The sequence below is a fragment of the Oncorhynchus kisutch genome, linkage group LG18 (assembly GCF_002021735.2).
Source record: "Oncorhynchus kisutch isolate 150728-3 linkage group LG18, Okis_V2, whole genome shotgun sequence".
Classification (NCBI taxonomy): domain Eukaryota; kingdom Metazoa; phylum Chordata; class Actinopteri; order Salmoniformes; family Salmonidae; genus Oncorhynchus; species Oncorhynchus kisutch.
In genome coordinates, this window is record NC_034191.2 from 34,052,157 (window position 1) to 34,079,093 (window position 26,937).

At 42.5% G+C, this 26,937-nt stretch overlaps 3 protein-coding genes across 22 annotated transcripts in view; 1 reads left to right on the forward strand and 2 right to left on the reverse strand.

Moving 5' to 3' along the window:
- The window catches only part of LOC109909394 (pleckstrin homology-like domain family B member 1), a 96,819-nt gene extending 95,714 nt beyond the window's left edge, over window positions 1–1,105 (forward strand). For all 14 annotated transcript variants that reach the window (XM_031795840.1, XM_031795841.1, XM_031795842.1 and 11 more), the window contains one exon: window positions 3–1,105. In XM_031795840.1, coding sequence (XP_031651700.1) covers window positions 3–143 — 141 coding nt within the window. In that variant the 3' untranslated portion in view covers window positions 144–1,105. The remainder of the gene's footprint in view (window positions 1–2) is intronic.
- LOC109880239 (alpha-2-macroglobulin-like) lies at window positions 1,103–19,330 on the reverse strand. Of its 7 annotated transcripts, none has more exons than XM_031795862.1 (28): window positions 17,845–17,915; window positions 17,653–17,762; window positions 17,281–17,448; window positions 16,887–17,123; window positions 16,540–16,603; window positions 16,129–16,274; window positions 14,730–14,879; window positions 13,954–14,175; window positions 13,631–13,712; window positions 13,398–13,530; window positions 12,982–13,207; window positions 10,585–10,711; window positions 9,957–10,078; window positions 9,406–9,457; window positions 9,166–9,249; window positions 8,706–8,882; window positions 8,257–8,338; window positions 7,833–7,989; window positions 7,190–7,264; window positions 5,461–5,626; window positions 5,186–5,382; window positions 4,754–4,969; window positions 4,442–4,560; window positions 3,920–4,010; window positions 3,633–3,701; window positions 3,314–3,419; window positions 1,535–1,574; window positions 1,103–1,415 (listed from the first exon to the last, which is right to left on the reverse strand). In XM_031795862.1, exons 4-28 carry the CDS (start codon window positions 16,998–17,000, stop codon window positions 1,412–1,414), a joined length of 3,021 nt encoding a protein of 1,006 aa, XP_031651722.1. In that variant the 5' UTR covers window positions 17,001–17,123; window positions 17,281–17,448; window positions 17,653–17,762; window positions 17,845–17,915; the 3' UTR covers window positions 1,103–1,411. The 7 variants fall into 7 exon arrangements, with proteins under 7 accessions (XP_031651722.1, XP_031651721.1, XP_031651717.1 ...); XM_031795861.1 differs by having other exon boundaries at window positions 13,398–13,533; XM_031795857.1 differs by having other exon boundaries at window positions 13,398–13,551.
- Window positions 19,331–19,390: 60 nt separating this feature from the next.
- On the reverse strand, window positions 19,391–26,582 carry LOC109909391 (alpha-2-macroglobulin-like). Its single transcript, XM_031795864.1, has 14 exons — window positions 26,351–26,582; window positions 23,204–23,387; window positions 22,527–22,683; window positions 22,323–22,375; window positions 22,023–22,043; window positions 21,728–21,896; window positions 21,524–21,608; window positions 21,218–21,332; window positions 21,014–21,122; window positions 20,822–20,931; window positions 20,450–20,617; window positions 20,056–20,292; window positions 19,712–19,772; window positions 19,391–19,449 (listed from the first exon to the last, which is right to left on the reverse strand). The coding sequence occupies exons 1-14, from the start codon at window positions 26,431–26,433 to the stop codon at window positions 19,406–19,408; spliced, it is 1,596 nt and encodes a 531-aa protein (XP_031651724.1). The 5' UTR covers window positions 26,434–26,582; the 3' UTR covers window positions 19,391–19,405.
- Between the last annotated feature and the right edge of the window lie 355 nt (window positions 26,583–26,937).

Here is a 26,937-nt window from a genome sequence, read left to right on the forward strand (position 1 = left end):
AGAGCCCCAATCCCTCATTGACCTTCTGTGTGAAGACTCACGACAGACTCTACTACATGGTGGCCTCTGCCCCGGAAGCCATGAGGATATGGATGGATGTTATAGTAACTGGAGCAGAGGGCTACACGCAGTTCATGAACTAAGAGGAGACTTGTGTACGGTGGCCCAGCAGTGAAACCATCATAAGGAGACAGCTGGGACACACTTCAATAGACTCAGGCCTTATCCTCTCCCAGTATTGGGAAATTGCCTTGTTAAGTTCATTGTATCTATTTTTAAATCACTTTACAATAGACGTTTTTCTACTTGCTTCTGCCCGCAGATTGAAAAAGACACTGTATATAACCAATGTCAGACTTTCTGCTCAAAAGCCTTTATTTTTGCCAAATTGAGTGTTACAGGCTCTTGCTTGTGAGACCTACTTTGTGTATCCGTGTCTAATAGTTCACTTTTTTTTACTCTGGAAGTGGAGAATAAACCTCATTGAAACCAGTGAGGAAGATGGAACTGTTGAGCCATCGGCTTACTGCTGAACTAGATTCCACTAATGTTGCCAAGTCCCGATGACAGCCATTCCACTGAGACCAAACAGTACAATGCTAATCATTCTGTGCCTTGAGGTCATAAGCCTAGTCGGTTATTGTCACTGAACAGTAAGTTCCAGCCCCCCTGTAGATCTGATTGGATAGGTGGTGACGCCAGGTCAAATTGCTTCCGCTTTAGAATGTCATGGTCTGGTAGCTTGACATTGTAAAGATTCTGAATGTGTTTTAGGTTTGTGAAATTGAGTTGTATTTCTTTATGGTTTATAGTACCTCAAGTGTGAGAAAAGACCTTGATATATTTTCCCCACACCGAAATGGGTATAACCAAATGTTCAGTGTTAGAAAAAGGTTTTATACTGTAAAATGTCACTCATTCAACCAGTATTGTACAAAAATACATTTCAAAAGAAGTCTAATGGCCAAGACACTTCAGTTAACAGTATACATCTAGTCTCTCACACTGTAGAACATAGCTCCCATCTGACACACCATATGTTGACTGTACACTTTCATGTATGGATTCTCAATTCAGATCTATTAAACCAGACTCTGTAACATTTGTTTTGAATCCATAGCATGGTTTTATTAACATTTCAATTTGCAGTAGAAACACTACAATCACTTTAGCAGGATTACAACAGAAGTCGAGGTAAAATCTTAATGCCCAGCTATTTAATTGTGTTCACTTAATGTTAAACAGATTACAAGTTGGTCAATGTGTAACCAGGAACTGTAAGCACCAAATAGAACCCCTCCATTTTATGAGCTCTGCCAAAAAAAAAAAAGGTGCTTCCTAAATAGGAAAGCAATTGGCTGAGCCCAGGTCCAGTCAGCTTGATCGGCTGTCTGTCACACTTCATTGACGATCACCTGTGAAAATGACAATCAATAGAATATTCCCTGCTTTGCCTAGGATTTAACTCATAGCTTAACTGACATTTCAGTTTGTGAAATTAAAGTATTAGAAATGTAGTTTGTTATGTACCTACTCTGCACACGGGGAGCTGTATTCACTCACAGCTTCATCACCTGAGAACAGAAAAGAGGAACGCAGAGGTCAGTTCCTTTATAATGATAATTAATTCCCACTGCAGGGGTGAACAAATGGGCCCATACTGGTGATGTCTTGTTTCCTTTCAATGAACCGGAGTTATGTACGTAACCTTGACACGTATGCCAGTAGAAAATATTTCAGAGAATGGGGTGGTTTGGAAACTGGTATTCCATTAGACAAAAAAAAAAAAAAAACATCCCTTTGTTTATCAAAGATTAGTAAGAGTTAACACTTTCCTATGCTTCTGGAATGGTCGTTAATACACTAACAGCTTATAGACAGCGTGAATGCGCCGGAGGCATGAGGACTGCAGATGTGGCCAAGGCAATAAATTGCAATGTCCGTACTGTGAGACGCCTAAGACAGGACGGACAGCTGATCATCCTCGTAGTGGCAGACTACGTGTAACGCCTGCACAGGATCGGTATGGCAACAACTGCCCAAGTTACACCAGGAACGCACAATCCCTCCATCAGTGCTCAGACTGTCCGCAATAGGCTGGACTGAAGTCTTGTAGGCCTGTTTTTAAGGCAGGTCGTCAGACATCACCGGCAACAACGTCGCCTATGGGCGCAATCCATCGCTGGACCAGCCAGGAGAGGCAAAAAGTGCTCTTCACTGACGAGTAGCGGTTCTGTCTCACCAGGGGTGATGGTCAGATTCGCATTTATCATCGAAAGAAGGAGCGTTACGCCGAGACCTGTACTCTTGCGCAGGATCGAGTCGGCGAGTCACAGCATCGTCGGACATGCCTGCAATGACAAGCTCTCTCAACGTCGCTGTGCGTTACAGGCAAGACATCCTCCCTCATGTGGTACCCTTCCTGCAGGCTCATCTTAGCATGACAATACCGCCAGCCGTACTGCTCGTTCTGTGCGTGTTCTGCCATGGCCAGTGAAGAGCCCGGATCTCAATCCTATTGAGCACGTCTGGGACCTGTTGGATCGGAGGGCGAGGGCCATTCCCACCAGAAGTGTCTGGGAACTTGCAGGTGCCTTGGTGGAGTAACATGTCTTAGTTGTTTAAATATTTGTATGAACATGTTAAGTTTACTGAAAACAAATGCAGTTGACAGTGAGGACATTTTTTTTGCTGAGTTTATATTACATCACAGTGCATTTCTAGTAAAAGCTAACAAGTTGACACTTATGGTCTAATCCAAGGGGTGTCACTCATTTAATGGAGGGCCTCGTCTGCTGGATTTAGTTTCTCTCAATTAAGTCGTAGACAACCAGGTGAGGGGACTTCTTTACTAATTTCATCCCCCTCCTCTCACCTGGAACTATTCCCCAGGTCCTTGCTGCAAATGAGAATGTGTTCAGTCAACTTACCTGGTAAAATAACAAATAGGTCACCTTAATTCAAACATTTACAAGGGCGGAGCAAAAACTCCCACTCGGCCCTCTGGAATGGGTTTGACACACGGTCTAATATCTAGTTGAGTGTTCATCTTTTTCCATTTGAGAAAGAGTATCAGTTTATGATAACCCTTGGGGAGCACAATGTTTTCTGCGAATGAAATCACTTAAGGTTGCAGAATTACAGGAAACTTAAATACCCTGGTATTCCATAAATCCTGATTGGAGGATAATGGATATCCTGCTTATTCTCCCTTTTCTGTCAATCCTCCAGTCGGGATTTTGGGAAAACCACGTCATTTATTTAAAGTTCTTGGCAACCCTACACATTTCACTGTGTTAGATGGAATTCTTACTTGTCTGGTAGTAGTCATACACCTTCACCACAGCTGGTTTCAGATTCCTCACAGGCACATCCTCCTCTATGGCCAGGCTGTACGTCTTTGTTTCCTTCTGCTTGAGCTGGAAGAAAAGGAATAATACCTTTGACATTGCAGTTCAATGTTATAGATTCACATAGTGTTACTGTGTAAAACCTCCACTACAGTCTTACTTTGATGTGACTGTTCAAGTTAAATCCAGTGTGTAGATGCAAATGAGACCACATCCAACTAGGTTCTGTAACCGATAAAGACAGCCCCGTTTAGATGCAACATTCATTATTCATGCTCCTACCCCATCTAGGTAGATGATGACATGTCCTTCCTCCAGGTCAACACGTTTGACAGTGGGGTCATTTTTCAACTGGAAGAACAGAACAAGATCGTGTCATAGACAGTTCAACTGATACGTTGGAAGGACAAATACTGGCATTACAATTAGAACAGACGCCATTATCATGTTATACATCAACTAATCCTCAAGGGGAAATACTTAGGGCCAGGAGTGTTCGCTAAACTGGTAAAACTCCTGGCCCTGATTAAAGGGTGTTCCCCTCAACTGAGGTTCTCTTATTGACTCACAGGCCCGAGGGAGGACTTGTCCAGGACGAAGCCGGAGAGAAGCTTGACATTGATGATCACCATGTTGGTCTCCTCTCGCCGACCATTGTACCTGTCAGTCACAGAGTCAGATGAAGGATGGATATTATCTTAAAAGGTGCAAATAGGCAGGAATCGCTCTGCCATTTCCTGATTGCTAAAATTCTACTAGTTAGCTTAAGCTATAAGTTAGTGACAAAAACAAGAAAATCATTGGACCATCTAAACCGCTTTGAAATATATATTCAGTATCCAAACAGGTTTTATTTTATGCCGTTCAAAACCGAAAGTAAAAGATTAAAACGATACTTAATGGGAAGCACAGAACAGATCTAGCACTTCTTCGACTTGCTGTCAATGAGAACGACAGATCTATAACTAATTTCTACATGAATTTGGTCAGGTTGTCGAAAAAGTTAGTGACTCTTTAAACATGCATCTACACACTGGTGGTTGTCATTATTTTCAGCTGCTATTTCAAGGGTAAAAGGAATACCACTGTACCTGACATCCACAGACACGATCAGAGATTTCTTGGTGCCGTCACATTTCCCAAGCGTCTGTGTTGAGATGTTGAAAGCAGAGAAGTCAGGAGGAGGGGGAATATTGTAGTGCATGGCGATCTGAAAAGACAGACGATACTACTGAGATGCATGAAATCAACACACACATTTCAATGAACAGTAGCACACATGCATTTCCATTAATGCTGAAATGTTAGTTTTTATGCAACAGTGTGCTCTACTGAACACAAACCAGATACTCAGTACATGCAGTACTGAGAGGCAGCAAAGGGAAAAATGACTGGAGCCTGACCTGCACAAACACGCAGCTCTTGCCCTGTGCCTTGATGTTGTAGTCCCCAGGGACCTCCCTCAGCTGAACCTCCTGATAGAGCAGCCTGTTGTTCTGATTCACAGTAAACTTCATCTTCAGGCCGCCGGCCGAGCTCACACTGACTGTACTGGCGCCCTCTGGACTGAAGGTGGCAGCACCGTACTTGGCCAGGGCCTGCAGTGCAACCACTGTGTCCTGGTGACAGAGGGCGGGGTGGGGAATCAAATTCAGCACAACAATTCAAGGAAATTCATGTGTTGTTAAATTATTGTAAAGGCTTTAATACAAATGTCCAATTTGCTCCATTTCATATACAAATAAGGATTTGGTGTGATCCCATGTACTAACAGTAGGATCTATTGGCAGAGGAGTTGCTAGAGTGAATAAATGTCTACCAGACCAATAAAGTACCTGTGTGGAGGCGAATCCTCCGTAGGGGTTCTGCTGCTGGGCCAGCCAGCGGACGATGCCAGTAGAGTAGTCCAGCCCAAAGCCTGGCATGGTGGGACCGGAGAGCAGCGCCAGCAGCACATAGGATGTCATCTCCACCTCCAGAGAGTCCGTCTTTGTCCCAGAAGCCTCTGGTCTCTCCCAGTGACGATTGCCACCTGTGGGAATTTTCATTGTCAGTTTCCCAGCAGTCAGAAAGGTAGAGACATACATTTTCACAAAGAGACAAGACATACCGGAGGTAGCAGCTATCTTGTCCAGGTGGGTGATGAGCTTGGCCCTCATATCCTGGTTTTGGGCCAGGGTGAAGGTGTAAGATAGCAGGGCTATGGTGTAGGTGTTCTCCAGCTTGTCAGACACTGCTGCCTTCAGACACATCAAACTCTTCTCCACCATGGGGTCCTGACACACCCACAGACAACAGGATTGTGTTTATTAGGCACCAAACAGAGGAACACTGATTGAAATGAGGGAATATCTGGACCAATAGAAATGGGTTGTCCATTGCGCTCCCTAATGAATACAACGCAGCCCTTTTATCACGTTTTTAATACGGGTATGAGTACTGAATGTTTCCAATATAAATAAATTAACTAGTGAATATACTGTGTACAGTGAGCTTGAGGCTCTGCAGAGAAGAATTGGACAAAAACATATATTATGGATTTTCTCCCATTTTTCTCTGCAGATCCTCTCAAGCTCTGTCAGGTTGGTTGGAGAGTGTTGCTGCACAGCTATTTTCAGGTCTCTCCAGAGGCAAAACAGTCGGAGGTCCTGAGCACTCTGGAGCAGGTTCTCATCAAGGACCTCTGTACTTTGCTCTGTTCATCTTTGCCTTGATCCTGACTAGTCTCCCAGTCCCTGCTACTGAAAAACACCCCCACAGCATGCTGCCACCACCATGCTTCACCGTAGAGATGTTGCCAGGTTTCCTCCAGACATGGCCCTTCGCATTCAGGCCAAAGAGTTCAATCAGACCAGAGAATCTTGTTTCTCATGGTCAGAGTCTTTTCGCAAACCCCAAGTGGGCTGTTATCTGCCTTTTACTGAGGAGTGGCTTCCATCTGGACACTCTACCATAAAGGCCTGATTGGTGGAGAGCTGCAGAGATGGTTGTTCTTCTGGAAGGTTCTCCCATCGCCACAGAGGAACTCCAGAAATCTGTCAGACTGACCGTCAGGTTCTTGGTCACCTCTGACCAAGGCCCTTCTCCCCCGATTTCTCAGTTTGGCTAGGTTGCCAGCTCTAGGAAGAGTCTTTATGGTAACAAACTTTTTCAATTTAAGAATGATGGCAGCCACTGTTCTTGGGGACCTTCAATGCTACAGAAATGTGTTGGTACCCTTCCCCAGATCTGTGCCTCGACACAATCTGTCTCGGAGCTCAATGGACAATTCCTTCAACCTCACGGCTTGGTTTTTGCTCTGGCATGCACTGTCAACTGTGGGACATGTATGTATATATATATATAACACACAGGTGTGCACCTTTCCAAATCAAGTCCAATCAATTGAATTTACCACAAGTGGACTCCAATCAACTTGTATAAACACCTCAAGAATGATCAATGGAAACAGGATGCACCTGAGCTCAATCTCAAGTCTCATTGCAGAAGATATGAAAACTTTTCAATACATTTGCAAACATTTCTACAAACCCGTTTTCGCTTTGTCATTATGGTGTATAGATCACTGAGGATTTTAAAAATGTTAAGGCTAATGTAACAAAATTCTGAATACTTTTCCAGAAGGAACTGTTATATTGGGATGTTTAACAAATTAGAATATATGGCAAGTGAGGCGTTGTGTGGGTGATAGTCTTATTTAGAATTGTGTGAAGTAGTTGGACGGCTAAGCAGAAATATCCACTAGGGCCGTTCATGTTTTGATAAAAGCACCAAATGTGGCCTTGTTATTCAATAAGATTTTTTTTAAATACTTGGATATGAAAGAGGTGATAACTCACAGAAGTGTTGCCATCCAGCTCCAGCAGTGCAGCGGTGATGTAGGCAGTGAGTGACACTTGATCCCCAACACCTCCCTATGACAACAAAGGATGCCAGTAAACTTCATACAGTACTCCAAGGTGTTAGTTTCAAAGTCACATTGATATCAGGTAAAAACATTGCACTGTTTAAAACATTCACATGATAATGGTGCACAAAGATAAAAAACAGGGGGTAAAAAAACTATTGTTTTGGAGATGCACAAATGCTGTTGGGACTAGTCAGACTGAGGGCCCTTTAGGGAGGTGGTGTGTTCTCAGGACCGGCTAAAACATGCTTGGGATTCTTGTGCTCAGTATGTGCTCCTTTGGGGCACACGTGGGGTCCTAATATCTTCCTGAACAGTACATTTAGCTACAAGTCAGTGCAATATGAAGTATGTAAAGTATTCATATTTGATGTTAGACTATGTATTATTATCAAGTCTTTTGTTTGTTAGTCATCTAGGATTTTATGCAGACTCCACCATTGCACTCTAAATAGAAGGGGACACTTGCACCAGAACCTCCTGCTAAATCTCTGCCCATAACATCACCTTCTCACATTTGGTGGCAGCAGTATAATACTCCTCTTATTACCCACTGAGCTCTGACTCCCCTTTACCTTCATGCCGTTATGGAAGAGTTTGCCCACTGACGCGATGCAGCCATCCGTCTGCTGGTGACTGGCCAACCAGGCCTTGGCCTGGGCCATGTGGGCGGGGTCCACAAAGATGTAGGGCTTGGCCCCTCCAAAGGACTTCAGCACAAAGGAGGTGAGCCTGAGTGGACACAGGTCAGATGTTGTGAGCCTTGCCTAAACTATGAATCATAGACTCTAGATAACAGAAGCTAGTAGCCATACTGTGTGTGCTGAAGCCAACTATATTTGCGATAGCACATACTAGTATGGATTTCAGACCATATTCTTACCTTGATAACATACTGTAACCCCCTATAATCTAATGTCATTTTCATGACTTAATAAAAAAGAAGTAAATTGAGGAATAATCTAAGAGAAGGTATTAGGACTGGACAATTGAACCGACCACGTGTTTCCAGACTCATCGCTCTTCCCAAAGGCACTGTAGGAGCCATCGTCATGCTTGTAGTTGAGCTCTCTCTGGTAGCCTGCAACACAAATGGCCAAATGAACAAACACACTCCTTCTAGGGACTTGTACTGTATGTGGAAGGTGACGTTAACTGGTTCAGAGCCAAATATAAAGAACAGGTTGTTGCTAGTCAGAGGTGAGACGAACACAGGACCAGACAGCTTATTTAAAAAGTACAAGGCTTACTGCAAATTATATTGTCATATCCCAGGGCATGCTACGTGTGCCATTAAACATTTCATTAACCATTGCAGTCCATGTCACCAGGGTTGTGTCCAGTAAGAAGATTTACAGCCTAAAAATGACACTGAACAGGTCTGATAATAATTGCTTGGTCTTTGTTGCAACACTTGTGCCTTACTGAACTGGATCCAGCTCACTCACCACTGTCTAGGAAGCCTGTGGCCCTGGTCTGGATCTCCTTGGTGAGCTGCCTGGTGCTTTGCAGGTAGTTGAGGATGTAGATGTTGGGAGCAAAAAGCACCATGTTCTGCTCTCCACAGCCATAGGGCATCTGCAACAGGCTGTCCAGGTTCTTCATGGCCCGACCCATCAGGTCACCTGGTGAAAGAGACCAACCATTGAGACAATCGCAGTGGATAGTCGACCAGCAGAGCCCCATTTCTTACCTTAACCATAAAAATAACCAATGCTTATCCTGATCCTCACCCATAACCTTAAGGCAATCATAGATCTGCAGGTGGAATATCCACATCCATGAATAGAGGGATGAAAAATCCTTGCCTACACTTCATCTGCACCAAAATGGAAAACATATCCTGAAAATGTTATAAATCAAATAATTAGGTGTGAAAATTCAGCAAAACAGATGGATAATTCTCACCCAGTACTGAGAGGGAGGCCTTGGCAGAGCCTTCCACAAACACCTTAGGCAGCTTCAGAGAGATGTCCTTCTCCACTGGGCCCTCTGGTGACGCGAGACAGATAAATGAGAGACTGAGTGACTTGAGAACCGTTTTAACCAATTAAAAAGTATCTGTCATCTAAACCACAACAAATGCACGTCCATTTAGTCATGGTGGTAATTATGAGAACGTATGACTGATAGACGTCAGGAGATTACCTGCAGGGCAGAGCAGAGCGTTGTGGCTGACCGTCTCCTGGGTTCCCTCAGCCTGATAGCGGGAATGTGAAACGGAACCAAAATAAATGTATAATGTTTTTTTTAAATAGTCTCATGATGACAACGCAAGTCAATTCTACCATAGAATTTATATGGTAACCACTTAAAGGTACATTTCACTCCAAAATCTAAGTTAATCAAACATTTTAGACCTGAAACGTAGACCAATGTTAAGCTAAGTCTACGTCCCAGACTGTCTGTTGTGAAGGTCCAGCTATACAGCTTAATCTAAAATATATGCACAAAGTAATTATTTCTTAAAAATATATACACATTTTCAATTTATTATGAATGGGCCGGAGTCTAACGGCATTTGGGCTTGAAACACCAAACCATGTTTGTTTGTCTCCTCGCATCAAAATATGCAACAAAATAGCAGGGGATATAAATTGTACTGTATTCACCCTTGCCCTAGTGTTACTGAAAACCCAGATCTCTTTTTAACTCATGTGGGAGAAACAGTGGACTTGCTATACAGGACAGACACTCACCTCCACCAGCAGTGTTTGCACAACGGTGTCAATACGTCCTTTCTCTGGCACCGTGGCCACCTCGTTGCCGCAGAGCTTCTCAGTTTTCAATGCCTCGGCGCTCACTTTCACACTCACCTCCCCTATAGTTCAGTCCAGGGAAACATTAACATTCCAGTCTAGACCAGTCACACATGAACCTGCCCCTCCATCAGCTTGCTCCCTTTTACCCACTCCACCTCCAGCCTCATGTACCCTGGCTCAACTGTTCCCTCCTTTGTTCCCTCCCTCCATTTCTCTGATAACCCCTGAGGGAGATCTTTGAGCGTGTCATATTCAAGGAATTTGTGTATCAGATAAACGTCAACAACGTAAAATTCAGTCTAACGAGAGCTGTGTGAAGTCAACAACCCTGTCTTACAGGAGCATCACTGCTTCCAAATCACTCCCTACCCCTCTGGCCCTAACCCTTCACTATTTGAAAGGTGTGGATGGGTATAAGCAGTGTAGTGGAGCTTCTACCATATTTCTAACACCTTACAGCTCTGCAAACATTGAAGGGTTAGGAGGTAAGGGCCTAGGTGTAGGGAGTACATGGAGTCTATTGCAAGAGCCTTGTGATAGATTGACAGAGTACTGTATGGCTCACCTAGAGCAGTTGGGGTGAGGATCCACTTGAAGGTCCTGCTCTCTTCAGCACACAGACACAGTGTGTACTGGCAGCCTTCACATGGCCTGGCTATGAACTGGTTCGACTCAGCTAGAGTCACCTTCACCTAGGAGAAACACATGGGGTCAATTGCAACTTTACTAGATTTCTCAAAAACGTCAGAGCGTCTATAAATTGTCTGCAACAGGCAGCTCATGGGCCAAAACCAGCCCGTGAGTAATTTGTTCCCCCAAGGTTTAGCAAAAATAACTAATTCAAGGGTTTCTTTATATTTCCTACATTGTAGGAACATCATAACTATGACATAACCCAAAAAATTACTGTTAAAATATATTTAGATTCTGCAAAGTAACCACCCATTGCCTTGATGACAGCTTTGCACACTCTTGGCATTCTCTCAACCAGCTTCATGAGTAATGCTTTTCCAACAGTCTTGAAGGAGTTCCCACATATGCTGAGCACTTGTTGGCTGCTTTTCCTTCACTCTGCAGTCCAACACATCCCAAACCATCTCAATTGGGTTGAGGTTAAGTGATTGTGGAGGCTAGGTCATCTGAAGCAGCACACCATTGCTCTTCTTGCTCAAACAGCCCTTACACAGCCTGGAGGTGTGTTTTGAGTCATTGTCCAGTTGCACTAAGTGCAAAACAGATGGGATGGCATATCGCTGTAGAATGCTGTGGTAGCCATGTTGGTTAAGCGTGCCTTAAATTGTAAATAAATCACAGACAGTGTCACCAGCAAAGCACCCCCACACCATCACACCTCCATGCTTCACGGTGGGAACCACATGCGGAGAGCAGTTCACCTACTCTGCGTATCACAAAGACATGGCGGTTGGAACCAAACATCTCTCTGACCAAAGGACAGATTATTGGTCTAATAGCAATTGCTTGTTTTTCTTGGTCAAGTCTCTTCTTATTGGTGTCCTTTAGTAGTGGTTTCTTTGCAGCAATTTGACCATGAAGGCCTGATTCATGCAGTCTCCTCTGAACAGGTGATGTTGAGATGTCTGTTACTTGAACTCTGAAGCTTTATTTGGGCTGCAATTCCTGAGGCTGGTAACCAATAAACGTATATTCTGCAGCAGAGGTAAGTCTGGGTCTTCCCTTCCTGTGGCGGTCCTCGTGAGAGCCAGTTATCACAGCGCTTGATTGTTTTTGCAACTGCACTTGAAGAAACTTTCAAAGTTCTTGACATTTTCTGTTTTGACTGACCTTCATGTCTTAAAGGAATGACACTTGTTTCTCATTGCTTATTAGAGCTGTTCTTGCCATAATATGGACTCTTCTGTATGCAACAACACAATTGATTGGCTCAAACGCATTATAGATGAGTCATTTCACAAATTAACAAGGCACACCTGGTAATTGAAATGCATTCCAGGTGACTACCTCATGAAGCTGGTTGAGAGAATGCCAAGAGTGTGCAAAGCTGGCAAGGCAACAGGTGGCTACTTTGAAGAATCTCAAATACAAAATCTATTTTGATTTGTTTAACACTTTGTTACTCCATGTGTTATTTCATAGTTGAGTTGTCATCACTATTATACATTGTACAAAATTATTTAAAAAACTGGAATTAGTAGGTGTCCAAACTTGATTGGTACCGTACACTGCCGTTCAAAAGTTGGGGCACTTAGAAATGTCCTTGTTTTTGAAAGAGCACATTTTGTCAATTAAAAATGGCAGGTTGTGTTAGCTAATCCAAGTTTAGAATTTTAAAAGGCTAATTGATCATTGGAAAACCCTTTTGCAATTATGTTAGCACAGCGGAAAAACTGGCCTTCTTTAGACTTGAGTATCATTTCTGGGTTTGATTACAGGCAGAAACAAAGAACTTCGTTCTAAAACTCGTCAGTCTATTCTTGTTCTGAGAAATTAAGGCTATTCAATGCGAGAAAATGCCAAGAAACTGAAGATCTCATACAACGGTGTACTACTCCCTCAGAACGCAAACTGTCTCAAACAGAATAGAAAAGAGTGAGAGGCCCCGGTGCACAACTGAGCAAGTACATTAGTGTGTAGAGTTTGAGAAATAGACACCTCACAAGTCCTCAACTGGCAGCTTGATTAACTAGAACCCGCAAAACACCAGTCTCAACGTCAACAGTGAAGAGGCAACGGCGGGATTGCAAAGAAAAAGCCTTCAGACTGGCCAATAAAATTAACAGATTAAGATGGGCAAAAGAACAGACACTGGACAGAGGAACTCTGAGTCAATGCTGTTAAATCATCATCATCTGCTCCCCCCCCCCCCCCCCCATTTGCTCCAACACAAATTGGCCTGCAGCTAAATCTAGTTGCCTATCCCTGGTCTACCCAAATGAAGTGGGACTGGAGAGGTAAAGAAAGAGACAACCCTGGGAGGGCTTACCATGATACACTTGGAGAGGTAGTTGAACACTGTGGCCTTGAGTGTGAACATCTCCCCCCGGATGACAGAGTAGGGCAGCGTCAGGCTCACAAAGAAGGGTTGGAAGGCAGTGAGGCCAGTGTTGGGAGCCAGGCCAAAACCCACTGGGGAAGTACAGAACGCCCCTGCAGCCCACTTAGTGATGGTGTCTGGGACAGTCTTCTCAACATTCACTTTTCCTGTATGTCTGGTCGTGGTGAAAAGGGCACAATAAAAACCATGTATATTAACATCAGAACACATAACATGGTCAATTCAATAAATAAACCTACCCCATGGACAAAAACATTATTGTAGTCTCAGTATAACCCTGAAAAGGGATGTGCATTAAACTAAATATAAATGGATACAACTTTGGCGTCTGTTACAATGCTTACCCCACAGGAATCAGGTCCCAGATCCAGGTCTCAGGGAAGTACGTGCGGACGGTCTCCTTAGGCCCGTCAGAGGCTCTAGCGGCTGAGGTCTCTGGCATCATGTTGGCCATTGACACTGGAGCATCAATTTCTTCTACTGATTTAAATTGAATAGCTGTAAATAGAAACTAATCCTTTATTATTAGGTTAAGACTAGAAAGGTTCACACATTATCGTACCCTCTTCTACCATACCGTCATATTCCATTGAAAAGGGTATAATACAGTGGTAAGGTTTTTTCACGTCAGAGTTGGTCAGGATCTTGATTCCAACTTCCTAAAATGAGAAGTAAAGCAATAGAACAGTCAGTGTAAAGGCCATATCATACCTGTATTTCAGTTTTGCTCAATTATGTGGGTACTGGTTGAATCAACATCTTTTTACTTATTTCTGAAAAGTCACTTCATAGACAGCATTCTATTTGAATTAATTCAGTGTCTACTTTACAAAGACGCCATTTTAGCCTGAGTCTTTCATATACATTTTCAAAACAGACAAACTTATTTGAGTGTCATACTTTAAAGATGCTGTAGACATCGTTTTTGTCGTCGCTGGGGCCAAACCTGAATGAGTGTCTCCCCCAATCAGGTACAACCAACTCATCGACCAATTTTGGTACAGGTGGAAGGGGCATAATCATCGCCTCTTCAAATCTTGGAGGATATTGAAGGCATGGGTAGGGGTCTTCTACCATGTATGAATATCCAGACAACTTCTGAACAGGCAGCTGACTGAAGACCTGCAGAGAGGGAAGTAATATACTTCTAGTAATACTGACTTAATAACCCGCAACTCTTGACAATCAGAGCGTGGTCGGTGCATGGTCGGTGTGTGGTCAGAGCGTGGTCGGTGCATGGTCAGAGGTTATAGGGTCAGTACATAGTTAGGACAATGTTAGTGCATAGGATAACACCTGGGTTAAATGCATATAGCCGATACTTGATCTGCACTCGATTTAGTGGTACAACAGAACCGACTAAATAGTCCCACAAGTTGAAACTTCTAAACTTTAATTATCAGACAGTGGTTAAGACATGATTAGAGGAAGCTGAAAATGAGCCGAATCCCATCTTGAAAAACATGGGTGCACAAAAACAATGCCAAAGGTGGTGTGTGATCATGGTTAGGCTTCAGCTTAGTGTGGTGAGTCAATGGTTAGTAAGTGAATGTGATGGGCTGTGGCTTGTCCCAAATGGCCCCCTATATATAGTGCACTGACCACAATGAGGCCCTGGTTAAAAGTAGTGCACTACATAGGGAGCCATTTGGGATGCAGGACCATGGAGAACGTACAGAGTCTAGGCTGAGCTCCTGTTCAGGCTGCAGCAGGAGCACACTCTGGTCGATGGCCCTGAGAGAACACAGAGACCCTGGGTGGGCCTGGAGGCTCAGAGAGGTCTTCTCCCCTGGCAACTCCTGGAGGGACGAGAACTTCAGGGACACCTGGAGAGGAGAAAAGGAAGAGACATCACAGCTATGTTTAAATATATCTATACTAGCATACATGTCTAACGCATTGGTTCATTCCAAGTATAGTAGCATACTGGTACAGAGCCCATAACATAATGGTAGTACTGTGTAGAGCAGGGGTCTCCAACAGGTCGATCACAAGCTACCAGTAGGTCGTAGGCCACCTAGGAGTAGCTTCAGAAAGTACATGCAATTCTCACGTGTTCTACAGCAAACTATCAAACACCGTAAGCTCTGATACCATCTAATCAACGCAACATTGACATCCCAGCCCTGGTTAGCCACTATTGGCTTAAAAAGCCAAACCTAACCATGTCTGCCAACTCATTTCCATTAATATGACCCCATTCAGTCTGTGCGGTGTGCATGTTAGCCTATCACTGTGTAGCCAGTTGTGATAACCATCTTGTGGGTTGGCAGAAATATTTTCCCCTCCAAAAAAACCTACATTTTAAATGTTAACTGCGAAGTAGGCTGACCTGGCAGAAGTATATCATGAGTAAGTGTATCTGTGGGGCTTGCGCAGCAAAAGCCTCAGCTTAGATGTTCACACTTTTTCAGCACGCTACTCCTCCTACACCGTTTAATCTAGACACGCAGTTCAAACTAAAATGTGCGGAATGGTCTCACTCAAGTTACTTGTATACAACTTTGTGTTCTGACTGGAAAGAGCAGGTTAGGAATAGCTTCTACCAATAAAAATTTGCTGTTTGTCAGAGTTCAGAATGACAAAAAAAGTGGCATGCTGAGGTCTACTAACAGCTGCGTGTCATTATGGAGCAGCCCAAACAGAGCCATTGCTATGGGTACTCACCAAACAGAGGGCAAAAAAGAGGGTGACCACAATTACTGATCACAACCACACAAATATTGACCACAACTGCTTACCAGATCCATTGACCACAACCACACAGCTAGTTATCACTCAACTGCTGACCACAACTACATATCTTCCGACCATTCATCTTCTGACCTCAACCACAAAACACCTGGAGACCAAAACCACTGACTTTCATCTACACCACTACTGAGCACGCAACAACTGACCTCTGACCACATCTAGACAGAAACAGACCCAACGAATTTGTGATGATCCAAAAGGTGCAGTTGAAGGATTTCATATCATAGTCTGATGTGAAGCCATTTTGGAAATTGATTGTAGTGCACGTTGCCCCGATAGATCACATTTCATGGAGCTGGTGAAAGACGCCTAGTTGCCTACCTTGTTTTTAAGGCAGAGGTGAATGGGGAAGTCTTGGCTGTCTGCTACTGCCTCCCCATCAGGCAACACGGTGTACACCACTACCTGGGCAAAAGGGGTCAGCTCAGGCATCCGCTGCAGCGAGAGCATCAGCTGCCCTTGGTTAACTGAAAGATGGACAATGGGATGGCCATTAGCTCACCATAAGCCACCAATACGGACAAAGGCTAATCACTGAACACTTTGAAATATACTGTGCAGTAAGAGCTTGTATTGAAGATGTAATCTGGATGATTGAATCCTGTCGTGACAGCTTTTTATCCCATGCCAGCTTAATGCCATTAGGCATGTTCTCTAATCAAGTGGGGTTCTGAGAAGTTCTAAAGAAAAAGTCAGGAAGCAGTCGGGAGAATCAAAGACCACTTTATTTACCTTTTCTTTCTTTAATGGTCACAGGAAGACGGCCGTGCTGCCGAATGCTGCCTCTAGATATAACCTGGGACATGAGACAGCCAGGTGGCATCATCAACATTAATAACCAGAGAGCGTTACTGGCCAAAACCTGGAGATCAGATATATTACTAAAGCGATATATTACTGTGTATCAGCTAAGGTGAAATATTCAACTGGAAGTCAAGTACTGTATGGTTTTCCCAAGCCATTAAAATATTTCCAGACAAAACACAATCAAATACTGAAGTAAAATATCCCAAATCTTGTGGTGGAATCAATTTTTAAAAAAGAAAGATATTTTGAGGGAAACATCCCTTTAATCTTACCAGATAGAAAAAGTCCAGGGTCGTCTGTCCCTTTTTCAGCTCCACCCCTTGGATGATGTAGTGAGCAAGAACAATACCGTCCTTCTCACAGGAGAACTTCCCTTCGCCCTGCATTATCTTCACAAAGCTCTTGCTCTTAGAATAAAATTCTCTTGTGAAGTGGTAATCGGATGAATATTCTGGTCTACGCACACCCTGCTCGTACGGATAATCCTCCTCAACCTTTTGATAACGAGCCTGGTTCAAGAAACACAAAAAATATGAAAATTAAACTATTGTAGTAACCTTGGAGAATACACTAGGAGAAATTGATCAGTCAGAACAAACTGAATATTTACAGTAAATAATATATGATTAAATATTCAGAGGAAAACATGAGTGAGTGACCACTGACCGACAGAGAGACAGAATCAGAACTCCATAGAGAAGTGTCTAGAGAGAAGGAAGCAATGCCCTTGCTGTCTGTGGTGAGAGTCCAGTTCTCAGATTTGCCACCGTTTTGTAGGAAGAGATACACAGGCTCATAGGGAACGGGACTAGAGTCGGGACCGGTCACCTTGATCTGAAAACACAGGACAGGGTGACTGCAGACATCCAATATACTAAATGTACACATCCCATTGCATACAAGACATCAAAAGCCTAGTTTAGATGCTCCAAATTACATGTTAACATTTATCACCACTTCATGTTCAAATCCATTTTTCTAAGTAAAACATTTCCTGCAGTGTTATTAAAAAGGCATTTGTTAATAGTTTGTCCTCACCTTCCCCTCGTATGCAATTCCTGGTTTATATGCTTGGGGCACGTCCTCAAAACGAACAGTTACGATGACATTGGTGAAGCTTGCCTTGCCACTACCTTTAAGGATGACCCCTGGAGAGAACGTTGGCAAGGGTCAGAGGTTAACAGTTCAGCATGTAAACACCTCTACGTTCAAGATAAGGTTCTCTCCTACCAGTTCCATATTCTTCCAGCTCAGTCTCCACTTCGAAGTCCCCAAAGATTCACGTAGACGGAACCGGGTCAAGTCGATCATTTGGGTTGCACAACCCAGTTTTGTCAGTCTAGGATGAATGAGTAGTTGTGGGTCAGCTTAGCTCAGCTACAAAAACCTCAACATTTTGTCCACAGTGTTCGGCGTAACAATAAAAACACTTACTTTGATGAATACACCTCGCAGATATTACTGGAATCAAATAACCAGTAATATTGAATGGCAATTCTGCCAAACTTTCGCAGTGACAGACCCCACCACTGGTTTTCCATAAGTGTATCTACAAATAAAGTCACCAGAAGACAGACAATTAACTGTTGCAAAAAGTAGAAACAGCTTTGAACATGAGCAAGTATCAAACATGGGACAGTCTCTAAAGTAGTCAACACACAAATTAAGGCTTAATATTCTGCCCATCAAGTGCCCCAGTTTACATTATCATCTTAATGTCTATCATCTTATGCACTTACTTTCCACAAACTCTCAGTGTTGCTTGCTTGTCCAGAATAGTGATTGTTTGGGGTAAGATAGACTTTGACCTCGTATTTGGGTAAAACTGTAAAAAAAATACATATCAATGTTATTTCCTCATTGTCTATTAAACTACACCAAAAACATGAATCACCATGTAAAAACAATATAATCTGTTTTTTTATCCCATGCCAATTTCCTCACCATATTCTTTGATGTCAAAGGTTTGGGAAGTTTGCTCTCCCTTCTCATTCCATGCAGTGATGATGTAACTTCCTTGCGTTGCCTCTGCGGACATGGGGTGGGACAGGTCCAGAATTCCACTCACTGTTGACTGGTTCAACCACTGAGCAATGCGGTTGGAGTTTGGGTCCTGTATACAGATGCATAATAGGTTGAAGGTAGGTATTTTTGTTAGGCATTGTATAAAATCATGCCACAGTACATATTTGGCACGTAAAAAAGGTTTTTAGTTGGTCTCACCTGAAGCTCCACTGTTAGATACTAGAAAAGAGAAAAACATTCAGCATTTTAGCCCCAAAAAACTCCAACTTTATTATTTCCCCAAATTGTTTTTACCGTAAGCCTAAAGGGAGCTACTATCGTGTAAAAAAAAAAAAAAAAGGGTTTGAAACATTAGTTTCACGACTTCCCAAAACAGTTTCTACAGTACAGGCATCTTTATCTACAGAGTTACAGTAGAGAGCAAATAAACCTGGAGACCAAAACCACTGACTTTCATCTACACCACTACTGAGCACGCAACACTGACCTCTGACCACATCTAGACAGAAACAGACCCAACGAAGTTGTGATGATCCAAAAGGTGCAGTTGAAGGATTTCATATCATAGTCTGATGTGAAGCCATTTTGGAAATTGATTGTAGTGCACGTTGCCCCCGATAGATCACATTTCATGGAGCTGGTGAAAGACGCCTAGTTGCCTACCTTGTTTTTAAGGCAGAGGTGAATGGGGAAGTCTTGGGCTGTCTGCTACTGCCTCCCCATCAGGCAACACGGTGTACACCACTACCTGGGCAAAGGGGTCAGCTCAGGCATCCGCTGCAGCGAGAGGCATCAGCTGCCCTTGGTTAACTGAAAGATGGACAATGGGATGGCCATTAGCTCACCATAAGCCACCCATACGGACAAGGCTAATCACTGAACACTTTGAAATATACTGTGCAGTAAGAGCTTGTATGAAGATGTAATCTGGATGATTGAATCCTGTCGTGACAGCTTTTATCCCATGCCAGCTTAATGCCATTAGGCATGTTCTCTAATCAAGTGGGGTTCTGAGAAGTTCTAAAGAAAAAGTCAGGAAGCAGTCGGGAGAATCAAAGACCACTTTATTTACCTTTTTCTTTAATGGTCACAGGAAGACGGCCGTGCTGCCGAATGCTGCCTCTAGATATAACCTGGGACATGAGACAGCCAGGTGGCATCATCAACATTAATAACCAGAGAGCGTTACTGGCCAAAACCTGGAGATCAGATATATTACTAAAGCGATATATTACTGTGTATCAGCTAAGGTGAAATATTCAACTGGAAGTCAAGTACTGTATGGTTTTCCCAAGCCATTAAAATATTTCCAGACAAAACACAATCAAATACTGAAGTAAAATATCCCAAATCTTGTGGTGGAATCAATTTTTTAAAAAGAAAGATATTTTGAGTGAAACATCCCTTTAATCTTACCAGATAGAAAAAGTCCAGGGTCGTCTGTCCCTTTTTCAGCTCCACCCCTTGGATGATGTAGTGAGCAAGAACAATACCGTCCTTCTCACAGGAGAACTTCCCTTCGCCCTGCATTATCTTCACAAAGCTCTTGCTCTTAGAATAGAATTTTCTTGTGAAGTGGTAATCGGATGAATATTCTGGTCTACGCACACCCTGCTCGTACGGATAATCCTCCTCAACCTTTTGATAACGAGCCTGGTTCAAGAAACACAAAAAATATGAAAATTAAACTATTGTAGTAACCTTGGAGAATACACTAGGAGAAATTGATCAGTCAGAACAAACTGAATATTTACAGTAAATAATATATGATTAAATATTCAGAGGAAAACATGAGTGAGTGACCACTGACCGACAGAGAGACAGAATCAGAACTCCATAGAGAAGTGTCTAGAGAGAAGGAAGCAATGCCCTTGCTGTCTGTGGTGAGAGTCCAGTTCTCAGATTTGCCACCGTTTTGTAGGAAGAGATACACAGGCTCATAGGGAACGGGACTAGAGTCGGGACCGGTCACCTTGATCTGAAAACACAGGACAGGGTGACTGCAGACATCCAATATACTAAATGTACACATCCCATTGCATACAAGACATCAAAAGCCTAGTTTAGATGCTCCAAATTACATGTTAACATTTATCACCACTTCATGTTCAAATCCATTTTTCTAAGTAAAACATTTCCTGCAGTGTTATTAAAAAGGCATTTGTTAATAGTTTGTCCTCACCTTCCCCTCGTATGCAATTCCTGGTTTATATGCTTGGGGCACGTCCTCAAAACGAACAGTTACGATGACATTGGTGAAGCTTGCCTTGCCACTACCTTTAAGGATGACCCCTGGAGAGAACGTTGGCAAGGGTCAGAGGTTAACAGTTCAGCATGTAGACACCTCTACGTTCAAGATAAGGTTCTCTCCTACCAGTTCCATATTCTTCCAGCTCAGTCTCCACTTCGAAGTCCCCAAAAGATTCACGTAGACGGAACCGGGTCAAGTCGATCATTTGGGTTGCACAACCAGTTTTGTCAGTCTAGGATGAATGAGTAGTTGTGGGTCAGCTTAGCTCAGCTACAAAAACCTCAACATTTTGTCCACAGTGTTCGGCGTAACAATAAAAACACTTACTTTGATGAGATACACCTCGCAGATATTACTGGAATCAAATAACCAGTAATATTGAATGGCAATTCTGCAAACTTTCGCAGTGACAGACCCCACCACTGGTTTTCCATAAGTGTATCTACAAATAAAGTCACCAGAAGACAGACAATTAACTGTTGCAAAAAAGTAGAAACAGCTTTGAACATGAGCAAGTATCAAACATGGGACAGTCTCTAAAGTAGTCAACACACAAATTAAGGCTTAATATTCTGCCCATCAAGTGCCCCAGTTTACATTATCATCTTAATGTCTATCATCTTATGCACTTACTTTCCACAAACTCTCAGTGTTGCTTGCTTGTCCAGAATAGTGATTGTTTGGGGTAGATAGACTTTGACCTCGTATTTGGGTAAAACTGTAAAAAAATACATATCAATGTAATTTCCTCATTGTCTATTAAACTACACCAAAAACATGGAATCACCATGTAAAAACAATATAATCTGTTTTTTTATCCCATGCCAATTTCCTCACCATATTCTTTGATGTCAAAGGTTTGGGAAGTTTGCTCTCCCTTCTCATTCCATGCAGTGATGATGTAACTTCCTTGCGTTGCCTCTGCGGACATGGGGTGGGACAGGTCCAGAATTCCACTCACTGTTGACTGGTTCAACCACTGAGCAATGCGGTTGGAGTTTGGGTCCTGTATACAGATGCATAATAGGTTGAAGGTAGGTATTTTTGTTAGGCATTGTATAAAATCATGCCACAGTACATATTGGCACGTAAAAAAGGTTTTTAGTTGCAATGGATTTTAAATTGGTCTCACCTGAAGCTCCACTGTTAGATACTAGAAAAGAGAAAAACATTCAGCATTTAGCCCCAAAAAACTCCAACTTTATTATTTCCCCAAATTGTTTTTACCGTAAGCCTAAAGGGAGCTACTATCGTGTAAAAAAAAAAAAAAAAAGGGTTTGAAACATTAGTTTCACGACTTCCCAAAACAGTTTCTACAGTACAGGCATCTTTATCTACAGAGTTACAGTAGAGAGCAAATAAACTCTGACCACGTTTGCAGAGCCAGCTACACAGTCTGTCTGACCCAGACAATACTGAAAGAGTAACTTACCATCTGATTGAATGACAAGAAACTGGCATCCAGCGAGACGATTCGGAACTTGACTGGAAAAGTGGTAGAAACATTTGTCTATACATGTGTACAGTATATCCATCCTCCATTTCAGTAATGACCTTTCCTCAAGCTTATGGCCTCACAATCTTTGATGAACACTGAAATGTCTGTGTACTTTACAGTATATTTGTATCCAACTACCTGTCTGTCCAGGTTTATAGACTGGTTTGTCGGTCTGGAAAATGGTGAGGAATCTTTTAGGCTTGATAAGGATCTTGGTCTTTTTACTCATCTCATCCTTTCTCCCCTTGATGCTGACAAGAACAGTGGCCACACTGTCAGCCTTCACTGGGGGTACCTACAATATGAAGAACAGAAGAATGGAAGCTTGGTAGAACTTCTACAATCCTCTAGCTCCTAACCAAAGTATGGCTCTCGGACTGAGTAGCTTGAGAACAGAGGGCTTTTTGTTAAGTGGTAGATAGCAAAGTATGATTAATATAACTGCTATTGCCTTTCATAGGTTGGATCATTTTCCATACAACACCCAGCCTGTAATCCAAGTTGAATTCCACAAAACATGATTGACTACTCATAAAATAATGAAGTGTTGAATGAATGTGCATAGCTAGCTTGAGTCTAGTAAGAATTGTGTTCTTTAGATGGTAGAGGATGACCAGTACTAGTTTCCATAGTATTATAGAAGATCCTGATATATAGCGCATCACATCGTTGTGGAACCTTGCAGTTAGAAATGTCATACATGTAAAGTATCAAGCCAGCTCTGTCAGAGAGGCATGTTGGTTCTACATGAAATATTTATATCAGAGCGGTCCACAACGTTGTAGCCTGCTGAACACAGCACAGTTACAGCTGACCTGGAAGGAGATGCAGCGATAGAAGTCCTGTGTTACGTCTTCCTCCAGTAGAACGGTACCGCTGCCACCCTCCATTTCCAGCGACACATTCAACAACAGAGGCTCTGTGGCTTGGTGGACCTGAGCACAAAGTTTCTCTGTGGTCCCTCCTACCACCTCCGAGCTGACCGTCACCAAGTAAATCCTAAAAGGGGAAAGAGTCAGCATGAATGCAGCTGTGGTAATAATACTTAAGTGGCAGTGTACTCAAACAGCTCTTTAGTTCCTTTGTACCCTACTGATTTTTTAAAGTTGGGGACAAAGTGACCATATGTCTCTGGCTATGTGCCCCACTCAGTCCAATGGAGGGCACAATTGATTGTTTTGGAGAGTGTAGGAATGGATACCAATGAGTTGTTTTCATGGACTGTCAACCATGTGTTGGGGATGATTAAACAGAGGGAAAGTGAAGGAAATCAGACCAAAAGGGGGAAGTGTTTCAACATCTAAGATGCACATACAGTGCATTTGTATTCAGACCCCTTGACTTTTCACATTTCTTTACTTTGGACTTATACTAAAATGGCTTAAATGTTTTATAATTGAATTTACCACAGGTAGATGCCAATCAAGTTGTAGAAACATCAAGGATTATCCATGGAAACAGGATACACTTGAGCGCAATTTATTAATTTAACCAGGCATGTCAGTGAAGAACAAATTCTTATTTACAATGACGGCCTACCGGGGAACAGTTGAGTGGCCCAGCCAGAGCCCTGACTTGAGCCCAATCGACATCAAAGGAAAGACCTGAAAATAGCTGTGAAGAGATGCTCCCCATCCAACCTGAAAGAGCTTGAGAGGATCTGCAGAAAAGACTGGGAGAAACTCCCCAAATACAGGTATGCCAAGCTTGTAGTGTCATACCCAAGAAGACACGAGGCTGTAATCATGGCCAAAGGTGCTTCAACAAAGTACTGAGTACAGGGTCTGAATACTTACCGTTGAAGTCAGAAGTTTACATACATCTTAAAGCATTTGTCTAACTCAGTTTCACAATTCCTGACATTTAATCCTAGTAAAAATTCCATCTTAGGTCAGTTGATCACCACTTTATTTAAGAATGTGAAATGTCAGAATAATAGTAGAGTGATTAATTTCAGCTTTTATTTATTTCGTCACATTCCCAGTGGGTCAGAAGTATACATACACTCAATTAGTATTTGGTAGCATTGCCTGGCAATTGTTGAACTTGGGGCAAACGTTTTAGGTAGCCTTCCACAATAAGTTGGTTGAATTTTGGCCCATTCCTCCCGACAGAGCTGGTGTAACTGGCTCAGGTTTGTAAGCCTCCTTACTCGCACATGCTTTTTCCAGTTCTAGCAACACATTTTCTATAGGAAAATGAGGTCAGAGCTTTGTTATGGCCACTCAAATACCTTGACTTTGTTGTCCTTAAGCCATTTTGCAACAACTTTGGAAGTATGCTTGGGGTCATTGTCCATTTGGAAGACACATTTGCGACCAAGCTTGAACTTCCCAACTGATGTCTTGAGATGTCGCTTCAATATATCCACATCATTTCCCTACCTCATGATCCCATCTATTTTGTGAAGTGTACCAGTACCTCCTGCAGCAAAGCACCCCCACAACATGCTGCCACCCCCATGCCTCGTGGTTGGAATGGTGTTCTTCGGCTTGCGAGACTCCCCCTTTTTCCTCCAAACTTAACGATGGTCATTATGGCCAAACAGTTCTATTTTTGTTTAATCAAACCAGAGGACATTTCTCCAAAAAGTACAATCTTTGTCCTATGTGCAGTTGCAAATTGTAGTCTGGCTTTATGGTGGTTTTAGAGCAGTGGCTTCTTCCTTGCGGAGCGGCCTTTCAGGTTATGTCGATATAGGACTCGTTTTACTGTGGATATACTTTTTTACCCGTTTCCTCCAGCATCTTCACAAGGTATGTTGCTGTTGTTCTGGGATTGATTTGCACTTTTCGTACCAAAATACATTCATGTCTAGGAGACAGAACGCGTCTCCTTACTGAGCGGTATGACGGCTGTGTGGTCCCATGGTGTTTATACTTGTGTACTATTGTTCGTACAGATTCACATGGCACCTTCAGGCATTTGGAAATTACTCTCAAGGATAAACCAGACTTGTGGAGGTCTACAATTTATTGGTCTTGGCTGTTTTCTTTAGATTTTCCCATGATGTCAAGCAAAGAGGCATGGAGTTTGAAGGTAGGCCTTCAAATACAGCCACAGGTACACCTCCAATTGACTCAAATGTCAATTAGCCGATCAGAAGCTTCTAAAGCCATGACATCATTTTCTGGAATTTTCCAAGCGGTCAACTTTGTGTATGTAAACTCCTGAAGCACTGGAATTATGATATGGTGAATTATAAGTGAAATAATGTCTGTAAACAATTGTTGGATAAATGACTTGTGTCAGGCACAAAGTAGATGTCCTAACCAACTTGCCAAAACTAGTTTGTTAACAAGAAATATGTGGAGTGGTTGAAACACTTATGTTGCCGTCATTAACTTGGTTTATGTCAAATTCAACTGTATGTAACATGTGAGCGTTCTCTTTAATACATTTGCAAACATAAAAACAAAAAACATGGTTTGCTGTGTCTTTATGGGGTACGGTGTCTAGGTTGATATTTTTTATTAAATCAATTTTAGAATAAGGCTGTAACTTAACATTTGTTAAAAGTCAAGGGGTCTGAATACTTTCTGAATGCACTGTATAACAGCTATCACAAGTAGGATTTGTTCTATAGTTCAATTTGCCAGCATGTCTCATAACAAATGAAAAGCCTCACATGCAGAGAGATAGAGGTACTGTATGTATAACAGTGATGTCCTGTGGCATTACCACTCTTTTTTTGTATTATTCACAGATATAGATGCTTGCAATTATCTATTCAGTTGTCAGTGCAGTGAGCCTAGAAAATACTGTTTTATATTTAATATGTTTATAACTAAAATATGTATATCGTTTAGGTTGGCTATTCTACACCTGCATAGCGTGAATAATTCAGAGTATAATTAATTCCTACATTTGAAGTCTGTTGCATCCAGCCAGACATGTAAATAAAAATAGATGATTGTGTGTTTAATCTACTGCTTTCTACAAATGTGTTTTAGTGTACTTACGATTTGAAGGTGCTCGATGTCGCGGTTTGTATAATCACTGATGTGATCAATACAAAGAAAAGTACATTGAGAGCCATGGCCATAGCTTCGGTAAACAGCCAGTCTTCCTCCGCACTTCGTGATGCTCCCTTCTCTTCCTCGTCCAGGGAGATTGTCAGGAAAGTTGCACAAACGGTGCTATATATACCCAAATGCACCCTCCCGTGTCACTCCCTTCCAAATAGTTTGGAACACTGCAGCCAGCTCCCGTTTCCTCCCAATTACCGCTAAAGTCCTCAACTAGTCACAGCCCCCGACCAATGGGATGGTCAGAATGATGATGAAGTCACCTCAGGCTATTTTGGCCGGAACACCTGAGAGAAGAAATACCTATGTAGCCTGGCTAACCTGTCGATTTAGTCCACCTGTCAATTTAGCCATTATTCATGTGAAAAGCCACCATAGCCTACAGCTTTCTGCTTTGACTGATAAAATGCAACATATGTACTTTTACTCCATATATTTTCCCTGACACCAAAAAGTACAGGTTACAGTTTGGATGCTTAGCAGGACAGGAAAATTGTCTAATTCACACACTTATCAAGAGA

What these genes read in the sequence shown, in the direction of transcription:
- LOC109880239 (XM_031795857.1), bottom strand. Translation starts at nt 17,000, where the DNA reads ATGCAGGGCGAAGGGAAGTTCTCCTGTGAGAAGGACGGTATTGTTCTT. An exon ending in TCTTCCATAACGGCATGAAG is followed by an intron (nt 7,265 to 7,832) that starts GTAAAGGGGAGT and finishes TTGTTGTCATAG; the next exon opens with GGAGGTGTTGGGGATCAAGT. An exon ending in AGCTGGATGGCAACACTTCT is followed by an intron (nt 5,627 to 7,189) that starts GTGAGTTATCAC and finishes TGGGTGTGTCAG; the next exon opens with GACCCCATGGTGGAGAAGAG.
- LOC109909391 (XM_031795864.1), bottom strand. Translation starts at nt 26,433, where the DNA reads ATGGCCATGGCTCTCAATGTACTTTTCTTTGTATTGATCACATCAGTG. An exon ending in CTTTGACATCAAAGAATATG is followed by an intron (nt 21,609 to 21,727) that starts GTGAGGAAATTG and finishes ATTTTTTTACAG; the next exon opens with TTTTACCCAAATACGAGGTC. An exon ending in CTGATTCTGTCTCTCTGTCG is followed by an intron (nt 20,293 to 20,449) that starts GTCAGTGGTCAC and finishes TTCTTGAACCAG; the next exon opens with GCTCGTTATCAAAAGGTTGA.